The following is a 24532-nucleotide window of genomic DNA, read 5'->3' as shown; positions in this document are numbered from 1 at the left end:
GCTGTACAACAGATAACTTAACTATTCTCTCATTATGTGCACACTTTAAGCTCAGTTAATGTGCCACTGATGGCACATTATCTGGCTGGACTCCACGATTTCTGGGAGTCTATAATGTCAATTCATGTTCTATGGCTTAGTGGCATAGATTAAGCTATTTAATGAGCCCATGAGACAACTGTAGCTATCTGGGTCTCTCAGCAGTAGATCTGTGATTTTCACTTCATATTACAATTAGAAGACATCTACCCATACTCTTGCCTTTGTTTTCTATTTCTTGATTAGTCAGTACATCACGAGACAGTGTCTAGAACACAACCACTGGTCAAATCCATACTGCTGATAAAAAACATATTTGGCTGAACACAGGGTTTCTATAGAAAAAGCTTGTTAAGAGGCTTATTTCTTTTCAGACTTACAGGTCCTAAATCATCTTGTACATTTTTTAAAGAAAAACACATGGTGGGGCGCCTGGTTCAGTGGGTTAAGCCTCTGCCTTGGGTCATGATCTCAGGGTCCTGGGATTGAGCCTTGTGACTTCGGGATCTCTGCTCAGTGGGGAGCCTGCTTCCCTCACCCCCTGCCTCCCTCTCTGTCTACTTGTGATCTCTGTCAAATAAATAAATAAAATCTAAAAAAAAAAAAAAAAAAGAAAAACATATGGTGTATAAAAGTCCCTAGGTAATTATCTTTATGTCTTTGGCCTGTAACAATGCCTTGTATAATACACATTTTCTGCTGGCTGAATGAATGAGACAGAGCTACACCATAATCTTGCTTCTTGGTACATAGTGACCATTACATCCAATGGACTAAACTTTGGGGAAGTCCAGAGGTGGGACTTTAAGCATCCCTCCCTCATCTCAATTACAGAGGCTCTACTTTTACTCACTTTATGAGACTGAGTTTCTATCTAAAATTTAATTAAAGGGGTATGGTTAAAAGTAAAACAAACAAACAAACAAACAAAAAAACCTTTTCTTTAGTTCACTGAAGTTCAGAAATCTGAAAAGGCAATCTTTCATAATTGGAAATGGTATTATCAGCAGCATCTCCCACAATTTCCACTGTGATAATTAAAAAATATATATCTTGATATAGAAAAACAAGAGAGAGACAGTAAGGACATCTAAAAATCAAACAGGTTAAGCATTATTATCACTGGTCATAACAGAATCTAACTACAGGTAAAAGGAAGAAATAAATGAGGATGAACGCTTCTTACACTTTAGTATCATATTCAAAGGATCACTACAAAGAAGAGGTTTTTATTTTTTTTAAGATTTTATTTATTTATTTGACAGACAGAGATCACAGGCAGAGAGGCAGGCAGAGAGAGAGGAGAAAGCAGGTTCCCTGCTGAGCAGAGAGCCCGATGTGGGGCTCGATCCCAGTACTCTGGGATCATGACCTGAGCCAAAGGCAGAGGCTTTAACCCACTGAACCACCCAGGTGCCCCCAAAGAAGAGTTTTTAAGCTAGCTCTTACCTGTATAAGCAAACGTGGTCTCTACTGTCAACCAGCACCTTTGCAATTTTTTAAAAAAATTTGCACTTCTGCAATTCTGCATCTGAAACTTAAGTCTGCATGTCTGTGTAAGCTTTAAATAGTGGGGTAGAATTGCCCTAAGTGGCAGGAAAAGTTGCCCAAAGTAGTCAAAGAAATAAGAATTTTCTCTCTAACAAATATCTCCCAAAGTGAAACACTAATACATCAAACTTTCTAAAGGTACATATTGTGTGTCTATTGACAACTCCAATTTTTATCATCCTGGTTTTCATTTGTTTATTAAATTTCCAAATAGATTCCAATTCCATGGCTAATAGTGAACTGTACACAACTATTTTTACTAGATAGTTTTAAGAATGAAGTCTTCCAAAGCCATGTTATAGAATGAATGTATCAACACTGTATGCAATACATCTATCTATACAATAACACATATCTACCAACCAACATACCTAATTAGCATCATAAAGTATTCAGATTTAAGTCCTGAGAATTTCAAGATGGCTTGATGTCACCTTTGTGGGAATATTTTTAAAAATATTTTATTTATTTATTTGACAGAGACAGAGGAGCATAGCAGAAGGAGCAGCAGAGAAAGAGGGAAGCAGGCTTTCTACCAAAAGGGGAGCCTGATGTCGGGCCTGATCCCAGGACCCTGGGATCATGACCTGAACCAAAGGTAGGCTCTTAACTGACTGAGCCACCCAGGTGCTCCTATGCTTTTGTTTTGTTTTGTGTTGTTTAGGCTTTATTTATTTATTTGAGAGAGAAAGAGAGAGCACACACGAATCAGCTAGAGCACAAGCAGGGGGAGGGGTAGAGGGAGAGAGGCAGAGAGAATCTCAAGCAGACTCCACAATGAGTGTGGAGACTATGCAGGGCTCCATCTCACAACCCATGAGATCATGACCTGAGCAGAAACCAAGAGTCAGACATTTAACTGACTGAGCCACCCAGTAGCCCCATGGGGATTATGTTTTACACTCAGCAACAATTATGCTTTGCGTTGATAAACTATCTAGTAAACAATATGACACAGACTGCCTATTTTAAGCTTCTATCTAGTATCAGAATTTAGTAGCAGTGCATACTTTGAAGGGTTCTATAGAAGAAATGGCAGATTAATAGCTGGCTAATCAGGGCCCAGTAAACAGGGAGGCCTTCTACCTTACATCACCTCTGGCTTGGGGAGCTGGGCAGAAACAGCTTTAACAACTGCTCGGAAGGGGTGCCTTGGTGGCTCAGTCACTTAAGCACCTGTGTTCAGCTCAGGTAATGATCCACGTCGGGCTCCCTGCTTCTCCTTCTTTCTCTGCCCCTCACGCCACTCAAGTCTGCTTCTCCCTCTGCTCCTTACCTGTTTGTGCTCTCCCTCAAATAAAGAAAATCTTTAAAACAAAAACAAAGACATTAACTGCTTAGAAATTGGCATCTACGGGGTAGCAACATCCTAGGAAGCTGACCTTAGATGTTTGCCCACAATGCTATGTAAAGACAGAGGTCTTTGGATACTGGGACTAAAGAGACAAAAGTCTCAGGGTATTTTTGTGGCTCAAATGAAATGGCCTCTCTGGGCAATGTAGGGGTTTGGGGGGTAGGAAAAGAATAAATGAAACAAGATGGGATCGGGAGGGAGACAAACTGTAAGAGACTCAATCTCATAAAACAAACTGAGGGTTGCCGCGGGGGAGGCGGGTAGGGAGAGGGTGGTGGGGTTATGGACATTGGGGAAGGTATGTGCTAAGGGAGTGCTGTGAAGTGTGTAAACCTGGCGATTCACAGACTTGTACCCCTGGGGCTAATATTACATTATATGTTAATTAAAAAAAGAAAAGAAAAGAAAAGAAATGGCCTCTCTGGACAGTATGAACTATTTATAATTTGGGCTTTAGAAGTAAATGAGAAACTCTGATCTATTTGCAAGAAAGCTCTTGGTGGAAAATGACAAGTGGCTATCACTTTGTGTTCATCTTAGAAAAAAACTGCTGGGCCTCTCGATTTAGGAAAAAACAGGGGTCTTCATAGGGGTTTTGGCCTAAGGATGGCATGGTTAGGTCTAAAAAAGTATTAAAAGCAAGGTCTAGAGCCATGCGGAAGGAAGTAGGGATAGAGGAAGATGAAGTAGATACTGAGATACAGAAGTGTTCATTTCATTTTCAGTATAAATAAAAGATGGTGGTTTTATTGCCAGCAGTAGCAACAGCATCACCACCCATGAAAGTGTAGACAGTGTCTCAGTAGAAAAGTAGAAAGTGTCTCAGTATGAGACTTTTTCCTCAAAGAATCCCCCAAAGGAAAATACCAACATCTGAGGTAGCCAAGAAATCAAGCTAGCCATGAAGCTAGACTCTACTTCCTAGGGTCTTTCTAGATACAAATAAACTTAAGAGTATACTTTGAAGAAAGAGAGAAAGGGCAAATAGTAATCTAGCATTCTCATTTGTAAAATTATCTGGTGAATACATCATAACAGATGAGAAAGAAGCAAATATTTACAAATTAATATAATTGTGTCCTCAACTATAGTTTTCAAGGTTTGAAACTATAATTTCAAGTTGGCTAGGCACAGAAAATTTGTGAGGGCACGGATACCCTCATTTGCTCTATTTACACAGGCTGATTATTGGAATGAACTGATTTCTCTTTCTGAAACTCGGAAACCATTTAGGTCTTAAAGGCCAAGAATCATAGTAACTAACTTTAGCCACAGTTTCTAAGAAGACCTTAATCTAGTCTTTTACTGAATTTATCACAGACTACCTTATTGCAAGACAAGTTATTAAAAGACTTATTGAAAGACAAGTTATTAATTATCCTAAGGGCAAGTATGTATTTTCTAGGACCTTGAAGACACTGTCATAGTTCCTCACAAAATCAAATGAGTAATTATTCCTAAATACGATCAACTTTGGCATTTAATGGTTACCTTATTCGAAAGGGTTGACCATATCTGTAAGACATACAGTGGCATTTCAACACAGGTGCATTTAATTTACAAGAATGTACTATGAGCTTGGCCAAAATGGTTTACAAAGAGAAAAATAAGTAGTGCAGAATTCTTACTGCCATTCTACCCAATGAACATTTATGCTGAAAATGAAATATGAATCTGATGCTCAGCCTTCAGGAGGTTGTAGTTCCTAACTGATTAGAGAGTGGGCACCTGGCAGTGCTGGATGTGTTTCTATGTTTACATTTGCACAACACGGCTCCTAAAATGAATTTTTTACTATATGCAATTTTCACCTTAAACATTGATTTCAGAACCTAAGCCTGGGTAAGATTCTGGGCTATATCACAAAGAATCCATGCACATATGATGATCACAAACATATCAGAACTTGATCTGATGAGTAAACAACACTACTGATAGCTAGACTTCTTCAAAAGAGCCATCAACAAGACTCATAATGAAACCAATCTGAAACAGACTAAATCATTAACAGTTTGGAGTTAACCTCCTTCTAGGGGGCTAAAGTGGGCAGACAAGCATTCACTGGCAAAATAACCACATTTTATTGAAAGTTTTAGATTTAAGTTGATTTTCCACACACAAAAAAAGCGTTTTCCTCAAAGAATATGCACAGTTACCATTTAAGTGGGCTGGTGAGGGCCTGAGATTCCCCAAGATTAAGTGGTCTCTGGTACCTTACTTATACCATAATACAGATCTAACAGTAAAATTTTGGAAACCAGGAGATAACCTTTATGCCCTAGCACAATCTACCACATGCCATCATATCCACTAACATACTATCAACATATTATACATCAACACATTATACTGGACATAATTTTACTCTATGAAAATAAATGGTTAAAAATGTACTTTTAAAATTAACCACTGCTCAAGAGCCTAGAAACTGAATATCACTCTTGAGGAGGATACTGACCCTTTGAAAATGTCCTGTTTGCTGAGTTTTTCTGACTGTACCAGCTGATAGAGTAATTGGCCCATGTGATCCCTGGTGATCTGGCTCCTTTCCAGGGTGGACTCCACTCCCATTCTCACAAACACATGTAGCAGGCCCTGGGCATTCAGCTCTTCCACACATTGCATGGCTTCCTGTTCAAACAGCAAATAAGAGCTTACTCTGAAACCTGGATCCCATTACCAGAGTGTTAAAAATAAGTTTAAAATCTTACACTTAACGACAAAGTCAGGAGAAACCTCCACAAACAAGACAGTCTTCAAATATTTTTTTAAACATTAACAGAGCTCAATAAATTGCAGGCTGACATGGGCGATATTAACCATATTAAAAAACAACAGAATAGAGATCTTTACAAGGGTAATATATTTAGGTTAACAATTTTACTAAAGATCACTCAAAGAACCAGAATCAAAAATATATTTTTCTACAAAATGTTTACCTGTGTTATGATCATTTAAAAAACTAAACATGGCATATTACAAAACAGATTCAATATTATGAGTCAAATGACTCAATGTGGCAACTGAGATAATTTTGTTTGTTAATATTTGCAAAATCTTCAGTGAAGAAGGTCTTTCTTTATAGGAAAGTTAATATGGTTAGCTTAAGTACTAAAACCTTTTAGGAAGTTCTTGGGGGTGTGGACTTGTGAAATGGTCCTTAGCATAGGGGGATCTGGCTAGGTCTGTCTCTCTGAAGCCAGGCAGCCAGGGTTGCTGAATCACCAATATAGCAGTGTACCTCCCTGCCCTCAGGTATTCAACTTTGTCTGAATCCAAAATTCTTTGGTTGAACTTGTGAAGAGAGTAGCTCTTCTGAGAGGAAAGATGCACATGAGAAGGGCAGCCTCCTGATTGAGGAAGGGAGGAAGGCACATCTAGGTTTCTCACTGCTGCTTTATTTCCCCTCTGCTATTTTATTTCATACCTCCCCCACATCCACTTTTTAATCTAAAAAACTTTCAAACTACAGAGAAATTGAATAGTACAATGTACACATCTTTGCTTAATTCAATTGTGATTCATCAATTGTTAGGTCTCTTTACATATATGCAAGAATTTTAATATCCATATAATGTCAATAAGAATATTATCTGAGGGATGCCTGGGTGGCTCAGTGGGTTAAGTGGCTGCCTTCGGCTCAGGTCATGATCCCAGGGTCCTGGGATCAAGCCCCGCATCGGGCTCTCTGCTCAGTGGGGAGCCTGCTTCCCCCCTCACGCCGCCTGCCTCTCTGCCTGCTCTCTGTCAAATAAATAAATAAAATCTTTTAAAAAATACTATCTGATGGGGGGCCTGGGTGGCTTAGTCAGTTAAGCATCTGACTTGTGATTTTGGCTCAGTCGGGATCTCAGGGTGGTGAAATGGAGCCCTGCATTCGGCTCCATACTCAGCAGGGTGTCTGCCTGAGATTCTCTCCCTCTGCCCCTCCCCCAACTCAGGCTTATTTGCTCTAAAATAAATAAATAAATCTTTAAAAAAATGATATATGGGGTGCCTGAATGGCTCAGTTGGTTGGGTGACTGCCTTTGGCTCAGGTCATGATCTGGGAGTCCTGGGATCAAGTCCCCTATCAGGCTCCAAGCTCTGCAGGGAGTCTGCTTCTCCTCTAACCCTCTCCCCTCTCATGCTCTCCCTCACTCTCTCTCTCAAATAAATAAATAATATCTTGGAAAAAAATGCTATCTGATATATAGTATACATTCAAAATTCCCACAACTGTCCCCACATGTCCAACATAGCTATTTGTTGTTGTTCTGGATACAACTGAAACTCCAATATCCAATGTCAGGATGCATGACGTCTCTTTGGACTCCTTTAATAATAATAATTTTATATTTATTTATTTATTTTTAAAGACCCTTTTTTTTTTTAAAGATTTTCTTTATTTGACAGACAGAGACCACAATTAGGCAGAGAGAGAGGAAGGAAAGCAGGCTCCCTGCTGAACAGAGAGCCCGACGCGGGGCTCGATCCCAGGACCCCGGGATCATCACCTGAGCCAAAGGCAGAGGCTTTAACCCACTGAGCCACCCAGGCACCCCAATAATTTTATTTTTAAGTCATCTCTATACCCAACATGGGGCTCAAACTTACAAACCCAAGATCAAGGGTCACATGCTCTACTGAGCCAGCTAGGCGCCCCAGTATCATGGTACTTTTAATGTCTCAGCTATTCATAATCCTGTCCTTTCCCTGATTTTCTCATGATTTGAATCTTATCATTCAGTACTCAGTACTCAGCTGAACTCCGATGGTCTCCGTGACTAATCATGGGCTATCGTATCACCTAGTTTTACTTCTGCACATATTTATTAGCTATCTTTAGGGCTGCTCTGTACCTCTCATTAGATGGTAAGCTCCACAACTGACCCACAGAAGCAGACTATGTTGTTCACTATATACACTACAGAATATCCAAGCAGTCTTCCCCAAAATGTGGCCGGCACATTTTAGATACTCAATTAACTATATATCACAAAGGCTAAAGACACAGGGTGTAGAATCAAAGAAATGTAGGTCTGAATCCTGGCTTTGCTTCTTACTACTAGGTGAATTTAGGAGTGTAACAATCTTTCAGTCTTAACTTCTCCTCATAGAGTTACTGTGAGGAATGCACATAAGAAAAGGACGGGACACACTGCCAAACACAAAACAAAGGGTCAATAAATATTAATTTGTATTTTTTTTTTTAAAAAGATTTGTTTATTTATTTATCTGAAAGAGAGACAGAATATGAGCTGGGGAAGGGGCAAAGGGAAGGGGAGCAAGAATCCTCAAGCAGACTCCCAGCTGAGCAGGAAGCCTGATTCAGGGATCAATCTCAGGACCCTGAGATCATGACCTGAGCCAAAATTAAGAGTTGGCTGCTTAACCAACTGAGCCACCCAGGCACCCCAATTTTTATAATAGCACCTACTAAGATGCTAGAAAAATCTCTTCCTTAGGATGTGCTCTGTAAGCCTTTAGCACAACATACTGATATGCTAAAGGTAATAAGATACAGTCTATGCTCTAAAACTAGAAACCTAATTTTATTATTTTTAAAAAATATTTTATTTTTAAGTAATCTTTACACCCCACGTGGGAGTCAAACCTACAACCCTGAGATCAAGAGTTGCATGTTCTCCCAACTAAGCCAGCCAGGTGCCCCATTTTTATTTTCTTAAGGAATCTCTGTTCTCACTGTGGGGCTCAAACTCCGGACACTGAGACAATGAGTCACATGCTCTACAGACTGAGCCAGCCAGGAGCCCCTAGAAAACTAATTTTAAATCCAGAGTCAGCCACATAGCAGCAGCATGACTCAGAGAGAGTTATTTTACATCTTTGCCTCTCAGTTTCCTTATCTCTAAGATGGCTATTATAATAGTATTAACATCAGGAGGGTGATCCTCCTAAGGACTAAATGAACTAATACATATAAAATATGTAAAACAGCACATCTAGCACATAGTAAGCCCTCACAATGGCTAATAATATTACTTGGTTCTTATCATCATTCACAGCAGAGCTGTTTTATACATTGTACAGTGAAATTCCTGAGTCCTTGGGTGCCTGAGTGGCTCAACTGGTTAAGCATCTGCCTTTGGCTCAGGTCATGATCTCTGGGTTCTGGAACTGAGTCCCACATGGGACTCTCAGCTCAGCGGGGAGTCTGCTTCTGCCTCTCCCCCTGCTTGTGCTCTGTCTCGATCTCTCAAATGAAAAAAAAAAAAGAAAGAAAGAAAGAAAGAAAAGCATTTGCCTTCAGCGAGGGTCGTAATCCCAGGATCCTAGATTGAGACCCACATTGGGCTCTCTGCTCAGTGGGAAACCTGCTTCTCTCTCTCCCTCTGCCTGCCGCTCCCCCTGCTTGTGCTCTCTTTCTCTCCCTCTCTCTATCAAACAAATTAAAGTCTTAAAAAAAAAAAAAAAAGAAAGAAAGAAAGAAAGAGAAAAGAAATTCCTGAGGCCTAATTAACTCTGGTTCTTGCATCCTGCAGGCCAGGCCTAGGGCTAATGATTTTTCAGAGAGCTCTCCTTTCACACTTAGGTGTTGCTAAGGTCTTCCCCACACCTCCCTGCCATGTCTTCAGTTCATCATAGGGTCATACTTTTCTCCTTTCTGAGTATTTGTTGCTCACTGATGGGGCATATTTTCCCAAACTACCTGGCTCATCATCAAAATTTCTTGGTACTTCTCAATTTTGGACAACTTCAGAGGACTGAGGGTTTTAGAAAGTTAGGTCTGGTTAACCAAGGTGACTGTTAAGTAGAGAAAGCAGGTAATGACTACACTGTCAAGAGAACAAGTAAGCTTGAAAGAATTTTTAATATAATGCTAAAGTAAAAGTAGTTAATATATCTGACAATTTAAAGATAAGCCTTTGCTGATTTCGGATCCCTAAACTAGGTCCTATTATATGATCTTCCCAAGACCCATAGGTCTACTGGCATTTATTATAACTACAGTTTAAATACTTACCTGTGGAGTTAAGTCTTAATGATCTGTTTCTTCCATGAGACTACAGAGCTCATAAAGTCGAGCACTGTAGGTCTATCTCACTCACTACCATCTTAAAATAAAGCTCAAAGAGAAGGCTAGGGCTAAAGAATGGCAGATTCAATGTTTGAATCTTTCATTTCTTGAATGTTTCACTTAGGTTATTTGACCCTGACACAGTGCTTACTCCTTGGTGCCTCAGTTTTCCATTTATGAAATAAATAAAAAGTAACACCAGTCACACTTCAAAGTTAACACAAGAATGATGATAAAATGATTCCCATGATAAAATTCATGGGAGGCAATATAGAGGGAGACAGAAATTCCTAATAATGGTAACGTGCTGTTTTTTGTTTATTAGTATCAAAGTCAAGTGTGGTTCTCCAACCGCAGGGATAGACTGTTGTCCATTCTCCCTTCCTGCTTGCCGTGCGATCCTGGGAACTCTGTAATCAACTTAAAAGAGAATAGTTGGCAAGGATGCATCAGAGTTGTGCAAACTGAACTGTGTGGGACTTGGATTACTTCCTGTAAGTCTTATTGACAAGAGACTTACTAGACCAGAACAAAGTTACTGTATCTGTTATGGGGCTTTCTGTGTTATTGTTGTTGTTTTTAAAATTTCATTACCTTAAAATCATTAATGTGTAGAAATTCGTCAATAATAGACTTGGACTTCTTCTCCATCTCCAATTCTGACAATGCAGGTTTGTCAGGAACTGATGTTGCTGGAACTTCTGGTTTCACTACTAGTGAGGTTAAAAAAAGTAAAAGGAAAAATGACAAAAATTATCATTAAAGTGGTGGGATTATAGCTGACAATATTTATGTGTTATTACATTAATTTTCCCATAAAAGCATTAAAACAGACACAAATTTGACAAGGGAAGACATCTAAAAGCAGAAAAGAAAAATGTTTATCACAGCATAGATACACACTAAGTAACTTCATATTCTATAATTAAAAGAGTATGTAGATATGGTAAACTTTTTTAATTAAAGCCTTTTTGTTCCTTTCTGCATTTTGATTCTTCTCCACTGCTTCAATGATGAAGAGCACATGAAGCTTCCACAACCACAAACAGAGCTCCAACCACACTGGCCTTCGGCCGCTGCTTGATCATACTGTGGTTCTACCTGCCTACTACTCCTTTTCTCACAGTACTCCTCTTGGTTGGAATGCTCTTTCTCTCTGCTCCATACCCATCCCTCCCTATAAACCTATTTTAACTCCTACTGGTCCACTGGACCTGAGAGAAGCCTTCCCATCCCTCTGTGTCAATTCTAGCTAGTTCCCTTGTCAAGTACTCTCTTAGAACTCTGCTCCTCTCCTCTATAGCACTTTTCTCAGTCTGTACTTGTATATGACTGAAGGCTGAGAGTAGAGATCCAGGGCCCACAATTCACTAGGTGGTAAGTGTGCATGTAGTGAATAAAGCAAATGACCCAGACAATAAACTTGCAGAGGGCAGCTGTGCAATATTATTTACTACACACTTGATATTTTCATGCCTTATCTTGTTATGTTCCCCAAATACCTACCATAGATATGAAAGCCACATGCCCCTAAAGCTAAAAGATCTGAAGTCTAGAGCTGGGAGAAGACATTTCAATTTGTCTTTGAATTCATTTAGAGATTATAGTTAGGAAACATAATTTAAATACTGAAACGAATTTGAAAACTATAAAAATCTTATAAACAACCAGTACTACTTCAAAATTAAGATTTTAAGAATGCTGAAAATTACATTTAAACTATTTTTCATTGTTGCCATCATCATCATATCATGATGACATCTAGTACCTTTTGAAAAATCTATTGTTTATCAGATAATGTTCTAAGTATTTACCTGCTTTAACTTCTCATTTAATCTTTACCATAATTCTACAGGTACATTTACTATCCCCATATAACAGATGAGGAAACAGAAACACAGATAGGTTATATTCATGATAGTAATTTTTAGAGCATTACTGGAGTTGGTCCTCTAATCATACACATGCTAAACAAACACAAAAACCACAGAAGTTACCAAGACTAAGGTAACAAAAGATGATCTGATATTTCCTCTTAGGTTTGCCTTGCAGTGGCACAATAATGTGAGAATTTTCAGACACTTGAGGGCCCTACAAAGCATATATGCACTCTAATGCACACTGAGCTGTTATTTATTTATTTTTTGCATAGTGAGTTGTTATTTTGAAAACTTGTAAGAAATTCAGATTGCTTAATACAGCAAGTGGCCCTCGTAACCATCATATTTACTACAGAAAGCAGAAAACTTACAAATTATTGAACAAAGGGATAACCTGAGAAATGAGAGCGATGTTACAGAACTACTTAGGTGCCCTTTACCTTTGAAGACACCACTGTGTCATTATCACACATTGATTCTGAAATCTACACAGGCACAAGGTCTCCTCTGCATTTTTTGTTCCATATTTAAGGCCCAAATCTCCTTCCTGTATGTATCAAGTCTCTCACCTGACTCACGGGCCTTGTTTCGGTCAGCCTCAGCACTGCTCCTTTCCACATCCATGCCTCCCGTAAGCTGTTTTACGGTCTCTAGCATCTCTCTGCGTTGCTCTTCCTGAGACTGATTGTCCAACAGGTCTTTGCTGCTGCCGCCCCTCATGAAAGTATTGGGACGAGCTGCTGCAGATGGAAGGGGCTTGTCATTCTTCTCTCTGCCCATGCTTCCACGACTTAAAAGACAAAATACACTTTTCAGAAGAAAGATCACCCCTTCCCCAAATATTCAAATTATAAAATAACACTTAGAGTTTCTAAAAGTATGCAGAGTATTTTTTTTAACATAACTTCAAAGGTGTGAGGCACCAAATTATACTTTAAACTGTATTTATTTATTTATTTATTTATTTTTAAAAAAGATTTTATTTATTTATTTGACATACAGAGATCACAAGTAGGCAGAGAGGCAGGCAGAGAGAGAAAAGGAAGCAGGCTCCCCGCAGAGCAGAGAGCCCGATGTGGGGCTCGATCCCAGGACCCTGAGACCATGACCTGAGCCGAAGGCAGAGGCTTTAACCCACTGAGCCACCCAGGTGCCCCTTCAAACTGTATTTATATAAACAAGTGGAATCAGTGCTTTCAAGAGAATGTTAAGCATGTTTTTACTTTTTTCACACATGTTAAAAGGGATACTACTTAAAATTTTAAAATGCCAATGGCATCTCTTTATTTTAGTTTTTAAAATTTTTTAAGAATAAAGATAGTGATGAATGTATGAGCTAAAAAACTGAGAGACAGAATACCAAATAAACATGGTATCACTAACTTACAAATTACAGAATTTATTCAGAAACTTCAAATAGAAGTAAAATATTTTGAGAACCAAGTAGAAGTAATTTTTTTAAAAAAGATTTATTTTATAGAGAAAGTGTACTAGACTAAGAGTGAAGAGGGGAGGAGCAGCAGAGGGAGAGAGTCCCAAGCAGACTCTGAGTACTGAGCCTAATCTGGGGCTTGATCCCATGACCCTAAGATCACAACCTGAACCAAAATCGAGAGTCGGACACTTAACTAACTGTGCCACCCAGGCACCCCAGAAGTAGATTCTGAAAGGCCAAAGTCACATTTTATTAAGAGATAATCTTCCAAAATCTCCCTATTTAATCACTAAACTCCCTATTTAGACAATTCTAATCAGCTGGGCAAATAGTTTCTTGGGCCATAACAGATCAGGTCAATTAAAAGGAAGAGAAGAGAAATGACTAGAGGCACAACAATGATCTAACCTCTGAAAGAACATACACAAACGAGTACCCAAAACGCAGAACCATCAGGGGAAATTTATGGCAGGGTAAAGAGCCACAAATACCTCAAGAGCACAAATGATGCTTCATGGCAATCTGAGCCATCATTAAAATCTGAATTAGGCTAAGTATATTTTGTTGCAGAAGCCAAGGGAACAGTTAACATTGTTTATAAAGTCTACCTGGTCAAACTGATTACAATAATAAAAAAGAAAGTTTCAGAGCTTAAAGCAACTTCAGCACTAAAAGCGCTTAAATCAAAATTTTTGAGGGGAACCTGGCTGGCTCAGTTGGTAGATTGTGTGACTCTTGATCTTAGGGTTGTGAGTTTGAGCTCCATGTTAGACACAAGAGATTACTTGAATAAATAAAATTTAGGGGCACCTGGGTGGCTCAGTGGGTTAAAGCCTCTGCCTTCAGTTTGGGTCATGATCTCAGGGTCCTGGGATTGAGCCCCACATCGGGCTCTCAGCTCAGCAGGGAGCCTGCTTCCTCCTCCCTCTCTCTCTGCCTGCCTCTCTGCCTACTTGTGATCTCTCTCTGTCAAATAAAATAAATAAAATCTTAAAATAAATAAATAAATAAATAAATAAATAAATAAAATTTAAAAACTTAAAATTTTAGAAAATAAAAAATGTTGTTTTCTGTCATTATTCTACAGGTCTTTATTCATTCTTTGTAAACCAACCAATAGAACACTTCACTGTATCAGTCTTACAAAATGAAAATAGAAAGACAATACAGAGAATAGTGAGAAACAAAGGAGAGCCTCAAATATAACTTGAAGACCAGTGTGACAGAAAAACATATGGATAGGCTATTATGCCCTTTAATTCATGTGCTTCGAAGTGTGAGTCCAATCTAGAGCATACTGAGACTTTAGTTTAGCAAGCCTGGCACCGGCCTCCAGGGCTATTTGGGTGGGTCTGGTCTCTTAAGAAACAAACTATTAGAAATTTTCCAGGTAACCTGCTCTTTTTTTCCACCTCATCCCAAATCTTCCACTCAATTATGTTCTTATCTTGGAAATTACAAAATGTGAAGATCAAAGCAGGAAAAGAAAATCAACCTTAGGGATAAAAGGCATCCATGTCATAAAGATGATTATCATAGTCTCTGTGGGCGTGTGTGTGTGTATGTGTGTGTGTGTGTGTGTGTGTATGAAAGAGAGAGAGAGAGAGAGAATGATAGAGAGAGAATAGACATCGACAAGTAGGTCAGTCCTGAGTTAACAAGGAGTAGGCTTCTTACCTGGTTAAGGTCCGTCGGGAATCAAACTCTAAAGGCGTAGATGATGTAGACCCTGAAGGTGCTGGAGGTTGCAAAGCAGAGAATCTGTTTAAACTGGAAGCACTGGACCGTAAGGCATCTAAAGTTGTTGAGGATTGAGGGGGAAAAAAATACAAATCACATGACTAAAATGCAGCTGCTTTTAATATTATTTTTTAAGATTTTATTTATTTGAGAGAGAGCATGAGTGGTGGGGAGAAGCGGAGAGGGAGAGGGAGTAGCAGACTCCCCGCTGAGCAGGACCTCAGGATCATGACCTGAGCCAAAGGCAGAAGCTTAACCCACTGAGTAATCCAGGAGCCCCTCAAATGCAGCTTCCAGTTTATCTGCCTCCCTTGGGATGTAGGTGGATTGTTGGAAGACTGGGTATTTCTAAAGAGCCTAACAAGGTGATGTCAATCTCATGGTCCATAGACCATACTTGGAAGCATAATGTTAGAGGGAATTTATCTGTCTGAGGGATGGGGTAATTGGGTGATAGGCATTAAGGAGGCCATTTGATGTAATGAGCACTGGGTGTTATATGCAACTGATGAATCACTAAACTCTACCTCTGAAACTAATAATACTACTTGTTAATTAAATAATAATAATAAAGGAATTAGTTGCAAAAAACCTCCCCAAACTTAGAAATCTTTGTTCATTACAACCATTTGCTGATTTTTTTTTTTTTTAAAGATTTTATTTATTTATTTGACAGAGAGAAATCACAAGTAGATGGAGAGGCAGGCAGAGAGAGAGAGAGGGAAGCAGGCTCTCTGCTGAGCAGGGAGCCCGATGCGGGACTCGATCCCAGGACCCTGAGATCATGACCTGAGCCGAAGGCAGCGGCTTAACCCACTGAGCCACCCAGGCGCCCCCATTTGCTGCTTTAAAAACATAATTAAATTATCCTAGGTAGGCAAGGGGATGGGAGTGGTAGACAGGGAAGGAGCAAAAACATAACAAAATACTGAAAGCTAATACAAATCCTATGTATTTATATTATGTAAATTTGCATGTGGGCCTAAGTGAATAACACAATTTATTAAAAAAAAAATTTAAGATTTTATTTATTTATTTGACAGAGATCACAAGTATGCAGAGAGGCAGAGAGAGAGAGAAAGAAGGAGAAGCAGGCTCCCTGCTGAGCAGAGAGCCGATGCGGGGCTCGATCCCAGGACCCTGGGATCATGACCTGAGCCGAAGGCAGAGGCTTAACCCACTGAGTCACCCAGGCACCCCTAAAAAAATTGTTTTTAGGGGTGCCTGGGTGGCTCAGTTGGTTAACTGTCTGCTTTTGGCTCAGGTCGTGATCCCAGGGTGCTGGGATCAAGTTTCACATCCAGCTTTCTGCTCAGCGGGAAGTCTGCGTCTCCTTCTCCCTCTGCACATCCCCCTGCTTGGGTACTCTCTCTCTACCTCAAATAAACAAATAAATAAAATCTTTAACAAGTTTTATTTGTAGAGAGAGTGAGAGCACAAGTGGAGGGAACGGCAGGCAGAGGGAGAAGTGGAGCCCAATACAGGACTTAATCCCAGGACCCTGGGATCAAGACGTAAACTGAAGGCAGGCGCTTAACTGACTGACACACCCAGGCTTCCCATTAACACAATTTTTTAAAATTTAAAGAAATCGAAGGTCAAAATTCCTTAATAGAAGGGAAATATGGAAAGGAGGTTAACAATGAAGTTTTTTACTTTCCATCGGACTTCCTTAGCTTTAAAAAGATGTGTTTGTCATGATCTAACATTTGATCTCTCAAAATGTGACTTTTGTTTAAAATTTTTGGAAAATATTTCACTCCAATTCTTTTACAACTTCCTTTTACAATTCTTTTTCTTAGCGAAATGAGTTTTCTTTTTCCTTTGGGGTATTAGTAATTTCTCCAGTTATACTGAATTAGTGAACATCAACTTTAACAAAGAAACCTAAGAAATTAAAGTCTTAAATAACCTAACTGAACTAAAAAAATTGTAAATATTTAAAATACCGAAGGATCCATAGTGAGAGGGACACCAGTAAGTTTGGGCACCCTTCGTCTATAGATCTTTTCCTAAAACCATTATTAAACGATTGTGGGAGTGTGCTATAAGCTGAATATTGACAGATCACATCCAGGTTCCCAAGAAGGGACACTGCTTACTTACCAGTCTCACTTGCCTTTGCTCCACCACTGCTGCCCTTTCCCCAACTGCCCAGCTGTGCTTTAGGTACCAGCTGAATTTTCTCATCAATTGTGGGCTGTAACATAAGTGACCACAAAACAATTATAGGAATCATTCCAGAATTATTTTTCTTCTTTTCCTATAAAGATTTATTTATTTCAGAGAGATAGTGAGCATGCATGCGAGTGGCACGGAGGGGCAGAGAGAGAGGGAAAAAGAGAATCTCAAGTAGACTCCTCACTGAGCACAGAGCCCAAAGCCGGGCTCGATCTCACAACCCTGAGATCATGACCTGAGTCGAATTCAGGAGTCAGCTGCTGAACCGACTAAGCCACCCAGGTGCCCCTAGAATGGTTTATCTTCTTTCCCCCTTCAGTGCAGTGAACTTTGGCAAAAAGAATACTCCTTGGGGGGGCGCGTGGGTGGCTCAGTGGGTTAAAGCCTCTGCCTTCGGCTCAGGTCATGGTCTCCGGGTCCTGGGATTGAGCCCCGCATTGGGCTCTCTGCTCAGCAGGGAGCCTGCTTTCCGCTCCCCCGCCTGCCTCTCTGCCTACTTGTGATCTCTCTCTCTCTCTCTGTCAAATGAATAAAGAAAATCTTAAAAAAAAAAAAAAAAAGAATACTCCTTGGAATAACAATTTAAGAAATATAAACTGGAGCTATTCACATTCACATGGGATTCTGGTGGACCCTGAACTACTTTCTTGGAATCCAGCATCCACAAAACAGTTTGGAACCAATGGTCTGCAGAATGCATTCAGGTCCTCTAAGTTGGTACACCATTGAACTAAATGTAAGCAGTTTCTAGTAATTCCTCCTGTCTAGTGTTGCCCAATGAATATATAAATTTTGTATACCACAAAATTAACGGATTAATCTCTTCAAATTACTGTCAGAAAACAGGTCAGATGGCACAAAGATTTCATATTTCAGCAAAGCCCAATATGTGGGAGCTAAAGATGGGGAAGTGGAATTGCAGTATTCAATAAAAGGCAGTAAGAAAAAAAGTGAATATAGGAAATTAGACAGGAAGTTAAAATGCCTCTTTAAGGTTTAATCCTCCAAACACAACTTCAGCACAAATGAATGGACTTAGAATGCAATATTAAATAGAAGACACATACCACAGAAAGCTGCAATGTAGCTCTTTGCAATAAGTGTTCATAAATTCTCATAGTGCTGCCTTGCTCTACCACATGCTTTCACACGAATCTCTCCCAGTTAACAATGCCTTTGTTTAATGGCTTTCAACTTTTTCTAGGGTATTTAAGTAGCGTACCTACACTGCAACTATCGGAATATACACAAAATTTATTAAGAATTTACCAATTTACACAATATTAATAATGTTGTAGTTTTAATACCAACACTATTCATTTTTATAGCATCCATGCACGGAAACAATATGTAAAAACACAAGTATTATTAGTAAGTACTGATGTAATTTTCAAAGATGTTGGGGTTGATATTGGAGGGATTATCTTTTTAACACAAGATTTTTGTTAAAATAAAATAAGTCTCTTGCTAGAAACAGAAGTGGATGGGAATCAAGCTGTTTTTGGCAATAGAATCCCTGCACTGAGACATAAATAACTAGAAGAATGTACCAGAATCTTAGAGAATAGGATCTTTGCTAATTAAAATCAAGGGCAATCTAGAGATGGAATGTTCTATCCTGAAGCAATACTTTGACATGAAGATGAAAATGACATAGTCCATCTTCTTCCAATTTTCTCAAACTCTTTTTCTTTCTGTCAGTTCTCTTTCATTTGGTGATTCCACAATAGCTTTAGATTGCTATTAGTATCCTACCGGTAGGCTGCAAATTTTCAGAACTATGCAAAGTACATGACATAGGAAGGATCAAACCAGAATTGCACATGATTTGTAAAACTGGGCTGTAGGAGCTTTACTTTTACAAAAGGTAATGCCACTTGTTCTATGTTCTCCAAGGTTCTTCACGTGACTTACAGTGATCAACTTCTACTGCTGAAAACATCTGCTAAGAGAAACCTTTTTCCTCTTACCGCCCACGGATTCTCAAGAGAGGAAGGTAGAATATTTACATCTTCATCACAGAATGATTTCTAGTAGTAGTCTTCTGTGATTTCTTTGAGGCCTTGGATATGGCAAACCATTAACTCAAATTAGGCTTAAACAGGTAGTTGCTTCTTCCCCAGAGCTAAGGATACATTGTATAAAGCTTACAATTTATAGCTACTAAAGTATCTTTATTATTATCTCTCCTACAGTAAGCATCTCATAACTTCATCATCATAAACTCATCATTTCCCTTTTAGCAAACTCTCCAAGAAATGAGAGGAACAGCAGGAATGAGTAGTAAGAATATACGGAACAATACTGGCTTGTTGAAAAGCATCTGCATTAAAAAAAAAAATACTCACCTATAAAATCTGTAATATGGCTATTTCTGCTATGAGCAAGAAATAATTTTGAGAGTCACATTCTCAGGCTGTCTTAAGTTGTGTTTTAAATGTCACACTCACCTTAGTGATTTTAAGGAATTTTGAGGGGTCTAATACCCGACTATTCTTGGCCCCTTGTACAGTGTTCCATCCCCCTTCATCCACTCTCTGGACACCTGCAGGGAGAACAGAGTGTACGTCTCTCATCTACCTCAAGTCAGTTTGACAGCGACAGAGTAAGTAAGCAGTATTTTCAACTTAGGAGCTCCAATGAAAATCAAGGAAAAGGACCAAAGAGATTATTAAAGCATTGCTGACCATCTCTTTAACATCCAGGACGATATGAAAATATCAGGTAGAAATACCAGGAGAGCCGACCTAGGAGAAACTAACTGACACAAGGGCCAAATCTAGTGTTTATGGTGCATGATTAGAACCCTTCAGGATATGTCAGATGGAAAGTATTTATTACAAAGTTTACTTCACTTAATAGTGTCAAATGACACAGTACACTTGGCTCATTCCCCCAAAACCTGCTTCTCCAACCCATCAGCTGCTCAGGCAAAAACCCTGTTCCTATTTCTCTCTCTCACTTGGCACCAAATCTTGTTAGTTTACCCTTTACAATATATTCAGCATGTAGCTCCGTCTTATTACTACCAACACTACCATTTTGGTTTTCACCAGCAACACTTAAAGCATAAAAACATCTTCGCTAGCTCCAATGCTTCCGCCCTCTACTGTCTGTTTCATGGCTACCAGCACGACCCTAATGAAGTACAAGTCAGGTCCTGTGACTGCTCTACTCAAAACACTCCTATTAATCTCTCCATCTCACTCAGACAAAAAACCAAATTACTTCTAAATGGCCTACCAGCTCTGAGTAATCCAGCCTCCCCCATCTCAAACCCTATCTTCCACTACTCTCTCCTTATGCTCTTTGCTTCAGCCACTCTGACCTCCCTACTGTTCCTTGAAAATGCTACTTCAGGGCCTTATACTTATTATTCCCTTTGCCTAAAAACCTTTCCCCAAATACCCATATGGCTTAATTCCCTCAACACTTGCTTCAGGTCTTCACTCAAATTCGAATTTTAACAGGCACCACCATCATCCTATTTAGAACTGTACCTTTACCCACCAAGCCTGGCACGACTCTAACTTCCTCACAAAATTACATATTTTATTTGAGCATCTGTTGTCTGTCCCCCTGGTACGGTGTAAGCTGCATGAAGGAAGGGATTTTGTTTCTCCTGTTAAGTGACAGGCACTTATATTTGTTGAATGTAAACCATCAAACTCTCTATTCAAAAGCTCTTCTGATCCTCACATACATGATTTTCTTTGTTGCTATCCAGTATTACTGATCATAAACAAACTTGTTTCTTGCTTTTTTTTTCTTATACCCTAGTCCTTCTTCCTCTCCAGTTGTTCTTTATCTGTCATTTTTCCAAGACTTCTTTTCTTTAGTCATCTATGGACATCTTCCCATGGACTGGGCTTTCAGTCTAGTTCAATAATAAGTCATTATATGAAAGGCACTGTGTTAGGTTCTAGGGTGAGGAAGGTGCGGGAGTGTGGTGTCCCATGAAACTTAAAAGAACACTTTCTTCCATGGAGGATTCATCTCTCATAACTTCATTCTGAGCTCTACTGTCTGTGATAAAGAACAGTTCACGGTCGTTGAGTATTGAGTATGTGCCGGTTGCTATGCTGAACACTTTACAAGTTATGCCTCACTTCATCCTCACACAAACCCCAGCAACCATTATTTGATCCATTTTACAGATTACGTGACTTGTGCAAGGTCCTACAGCTACGACGTAGGAGAGCTGAAATTCAAACCCAGACAGTCTGGCTTCAGAGTTTATGCTCTCAACCATTATTTACGTGACCCAGAACTGCCATGCTCACGTAACAGCACAGTGGACAAATGAAAGCTCTTATTTGGATGCCCTCTTGCCATCTCAAAAGAAACAGGCTTATGAGAAGAATGATCATTTCCCTTCTGAAGAAGTTTCCTCTTCCAGTGTTCTTAAACTTAGTCAATGAACTTCCTATTTTCTGCAGGGCAGAATGCCTTCTATGTCAGCTTTCATATTTTCCCACCCATTTCTTCCTTTTATAATTATTGTTACCAGGATTTCAGCAATGCAACATTTCTGAGTTCAGTATGCCCTTTGATTCATCATGTAAAAATGATCAGACTTGTTTTATTTATATACCACTAGCATGACATCATTCCTTTGTTTAAAAATTTTTGATGGCTCCTTGATGTCTATCATGTACAAAGTCAAAATTTCTTAATCTGGCTCCATTCTTTCAGAAAAACATTTTCCCACTGAGTCTCAACACTTAAACTTTGCTCCAATCAGGCTTGTCTGTGCCTCTTCACAATATATATTTATTTTAATTTCATGACTAAAATTATTCCTTTCATTTCAAATATTTAGCATTCACCTGGACTCAGTTCAAGGGTGCATTCCTAAAATAAAGATGTGTTCTAGCTTGCTTTCTTCTTCTCCTCGGAGTCTTAACAATCTTTTTTTTTTTTTTTTTTTGAGGAAACTTGAAGATTTTTAACTTGATTATGGAAATTTTTGAGCATAGAAGAAAATAGTATGAACCCCAATGTGCTCAACAGCCAGCAATAATTTAAAACATTTGCAAATATCCTTATATCTATTCTTTCTCCTTTTTCCTGTAGCATTTCAAGAATTACATAATTTTATCCATGTGTATGCATATGTAACCAAAAAGATTATCATTTTTAGATAATAACCATGATGTTATCCCAACTTTAAAAACAGTAATTCCATAATTGCATATATACAGTACATATCCAGATTTCTCCAGTTCTTTCAAAGATAGGTTTTTACAATTGAGGTTTGTTCAAATCATGGTCCAGATAAGGTCTGCACAGTGCATTCAGTTGCCAAGCCTCTTAAATTTTTTTAATCTACAGTTTCCCTTCTGTTTTTTGCTTTTGTTGTATTTTAACTGGTATTATTGTTTTGTAAAAAAACTAGGCTGTTTATAAAATATTCTACATTTTGCTTTTGGCTAATTGCTACCTTGTGGTGTCATATAATCTGTTCCCCATTGCCCCATATTTCTTTTATTTCTTTTCTTTTTTTTTTTTTTTTGAGTCTTAATCTTGAGAATACATTTCGTAATTTTATTATCTTCTACTTGACAAATGTTCCCTTTATTAGTTTTGCCTTCTCAGATAAACTGTAAGCTCTCAGAGAAAAGAAACTGTATCTTCTGCTTCTTTTTATATCCCTCACCAATTCTGAGTAGACAGAAGATGCTCAATAAAGCCTTGTTGATTAATGACTTTGAAGTAGTCAAAGAAACCATGATGAGTCCTGCATTCTTGGGTTTTACTCAAAAACCAGTCTCCAGGTGAAACGGCTTCACTTACAAATTACCACTCTATTTTTTGTTTATTCTTTCTGATGTCATTTCACATCTAAATACAGAATTTTTAAACATCTGTCATTCATCTCCCTAGTTTTCCTAACACCCCAGTGGTCTCCACCCCTCACCTGTTCTTCTCTTCTCTTTGGTCATGAGCTGTTGGACCTTCCTTTGCTCTTCTTGTTCTTCTATTTTAGCCTCTTTGTGAATCTGTTCAATAGTTTTAGGTCCTTGATCTGCTCTTCGAGATACCCAGTTGCACTATAAAAGGAGAAAATAACATTATCAGCTAGAAAACAAAAAATGAACAAAATAAAATTTTGAAAATCTATTTTATACTTCTCACTGCTGGAAAAGTGTAAAATCTGTACTACAGTACTTTTTTTCATCTGTCTTACAGATGGCACCATGTGCAGTTTAGAATTAGAGACGAAGAATTAGTCTTGGGGCCCCTGGGAGTCTCAGTTGGTTAAGCAGCACAGACTCTTGATTTGGTTCGGGTCATGATCTCAGGTTTGTAAGATCGAGCCCCAAAACAGTCTCTATGCTCAGCAGGGAGTCTGCTTGAGATTTTCTTTCCCTCTCCGGCTGCCCCTTATCCCTGCATGCTCTCTCTCTTTCAGATAAATAAATCTAGGCACCCCTGGGTGGCTCAGTGGGTTAAAGCCTCTGCCTTTAGCCTTCAGCTCAGGTCATGATCCCAGGGTCCTGGGATCGAGACCCACATCGGGCTCTCTGCTCAGTGGGGAGCCTGCTTCCTCCTTTCTCTCTGCCTGCCTCTCTGCCTACTTATGATCTCTGTCTGTCAAATAAATAAATAAAATCTTAAAAAATAAATAAAATCTTTAAAAAAGATTAAATTTGTCTCAACCAACCCTGAACTATTATATGCTGAGTATTCCAATGTTAATGAATAAAAAGAGTGAAAGACTGATCCAAATCTATTTTTAAAAAATTATCTTGTGGGACACCTTGGTGGCTTAGTCGTTGAGCATCTGCCTTTGGCTCTGGTCATGATCCCAGGGTCTTGAGATTGAGCCCCACATCGGGGAGGCTCCCTGCTCAGTGGAAGCCTGATTCTTCCTCTCCCACTCCCCCTGCTTGTGTTCCCTTTCTTGCTGTCTCTCTCTGTTAAATAAATATACACAATCTTTGAAAATAAATAAGTAAATAATTATCTTTTATATTTGTAAGGAGGAGCCAGAAGAGGAATCAATAAAGCTCAGGGTTCTTCAGCATTGCCTTCATCTGGGTTATTGGTACCTAATTCATATCGCATTCCATGGGGGCTCTAAATCGAGAATGACTAGCATTTTTCTTCCTCCATATCATGGTTCTCATATCCTGCACAAAGTGCCACCTCTCTGCCCTTTGATTATCCTATTAAGGACAAGACAATTTGTCTCATTACAATTATACTTCTCCCTTTCCTTCCCAACTATAATCCCAACACCTGATAGAAGTAGAAGTAGTTGAGGGCACAGGTGAATAAGTTTTTTATGTTTATTTACATTTCCTAGACGCAAGGAGGCAAATATG

At 39.0% G+C, this 24532-nt stretch overlaps 1 protein-coding gene across 18 annotated transcripts in view; it reads right to left on the bottom strand.

The window, feature by feature from the left end:
* Positions 1-24532, bottom strand: part of EIF4G3 (eukaryotic translation initiation factor 4 gamma 3) — a 343509-nt gene that overhangs the window by 25234 nt on the left and 293743 nt on the right. For all 18 annotated transcript variants that reach the window (XM_032301982.1, XM_032301966.1, XM_032301968.1 and 15 more), the window contains 7 exons: positions 23122-23254; positions 19652-19746; positions 17127-17220; positions 14958-15075; positions 12415-12635; positions 10560-10678; positions 5403-5575 (listed from right to left, as the gene is read on the bottom strand). In XM_032301982.1, coding sequence (XP_032157873.1) covers positions 5403-5575; positions 10560-10678; positions 12415-12635; positions 14958-15075; positions 17127-17220; positions 19652-19746; positions 23122-23254 — 953 coding nt within the window. The remainder of the gene's footprint in view (positions 1-5402; positions 5576-10559; positions 10679-12414; positions 12636-14957; positions 15076-17126; positions 17221-19651; positions 19747-23121; positions 23255-24532) is intronic.

The sequence above is a fragment of the Mustela erminea genome, chromosome 10 (genome assembly GCF_009829155.1).
Source record: "Mustela erminea isolate mMusErm1 chromosome 10, mMusErm1.Pri, whole genome shotgun sequence".
NCBI lineage: Eukaryota > Metazoa > Chordata > Mammalia > Carnivora > Mustelidae > Mustela > Mustela erminea.
Note: the sequence above shows the minus strand (reverse complement) of the source record. Positions and strands in the feature narration are given on the sequence as shown.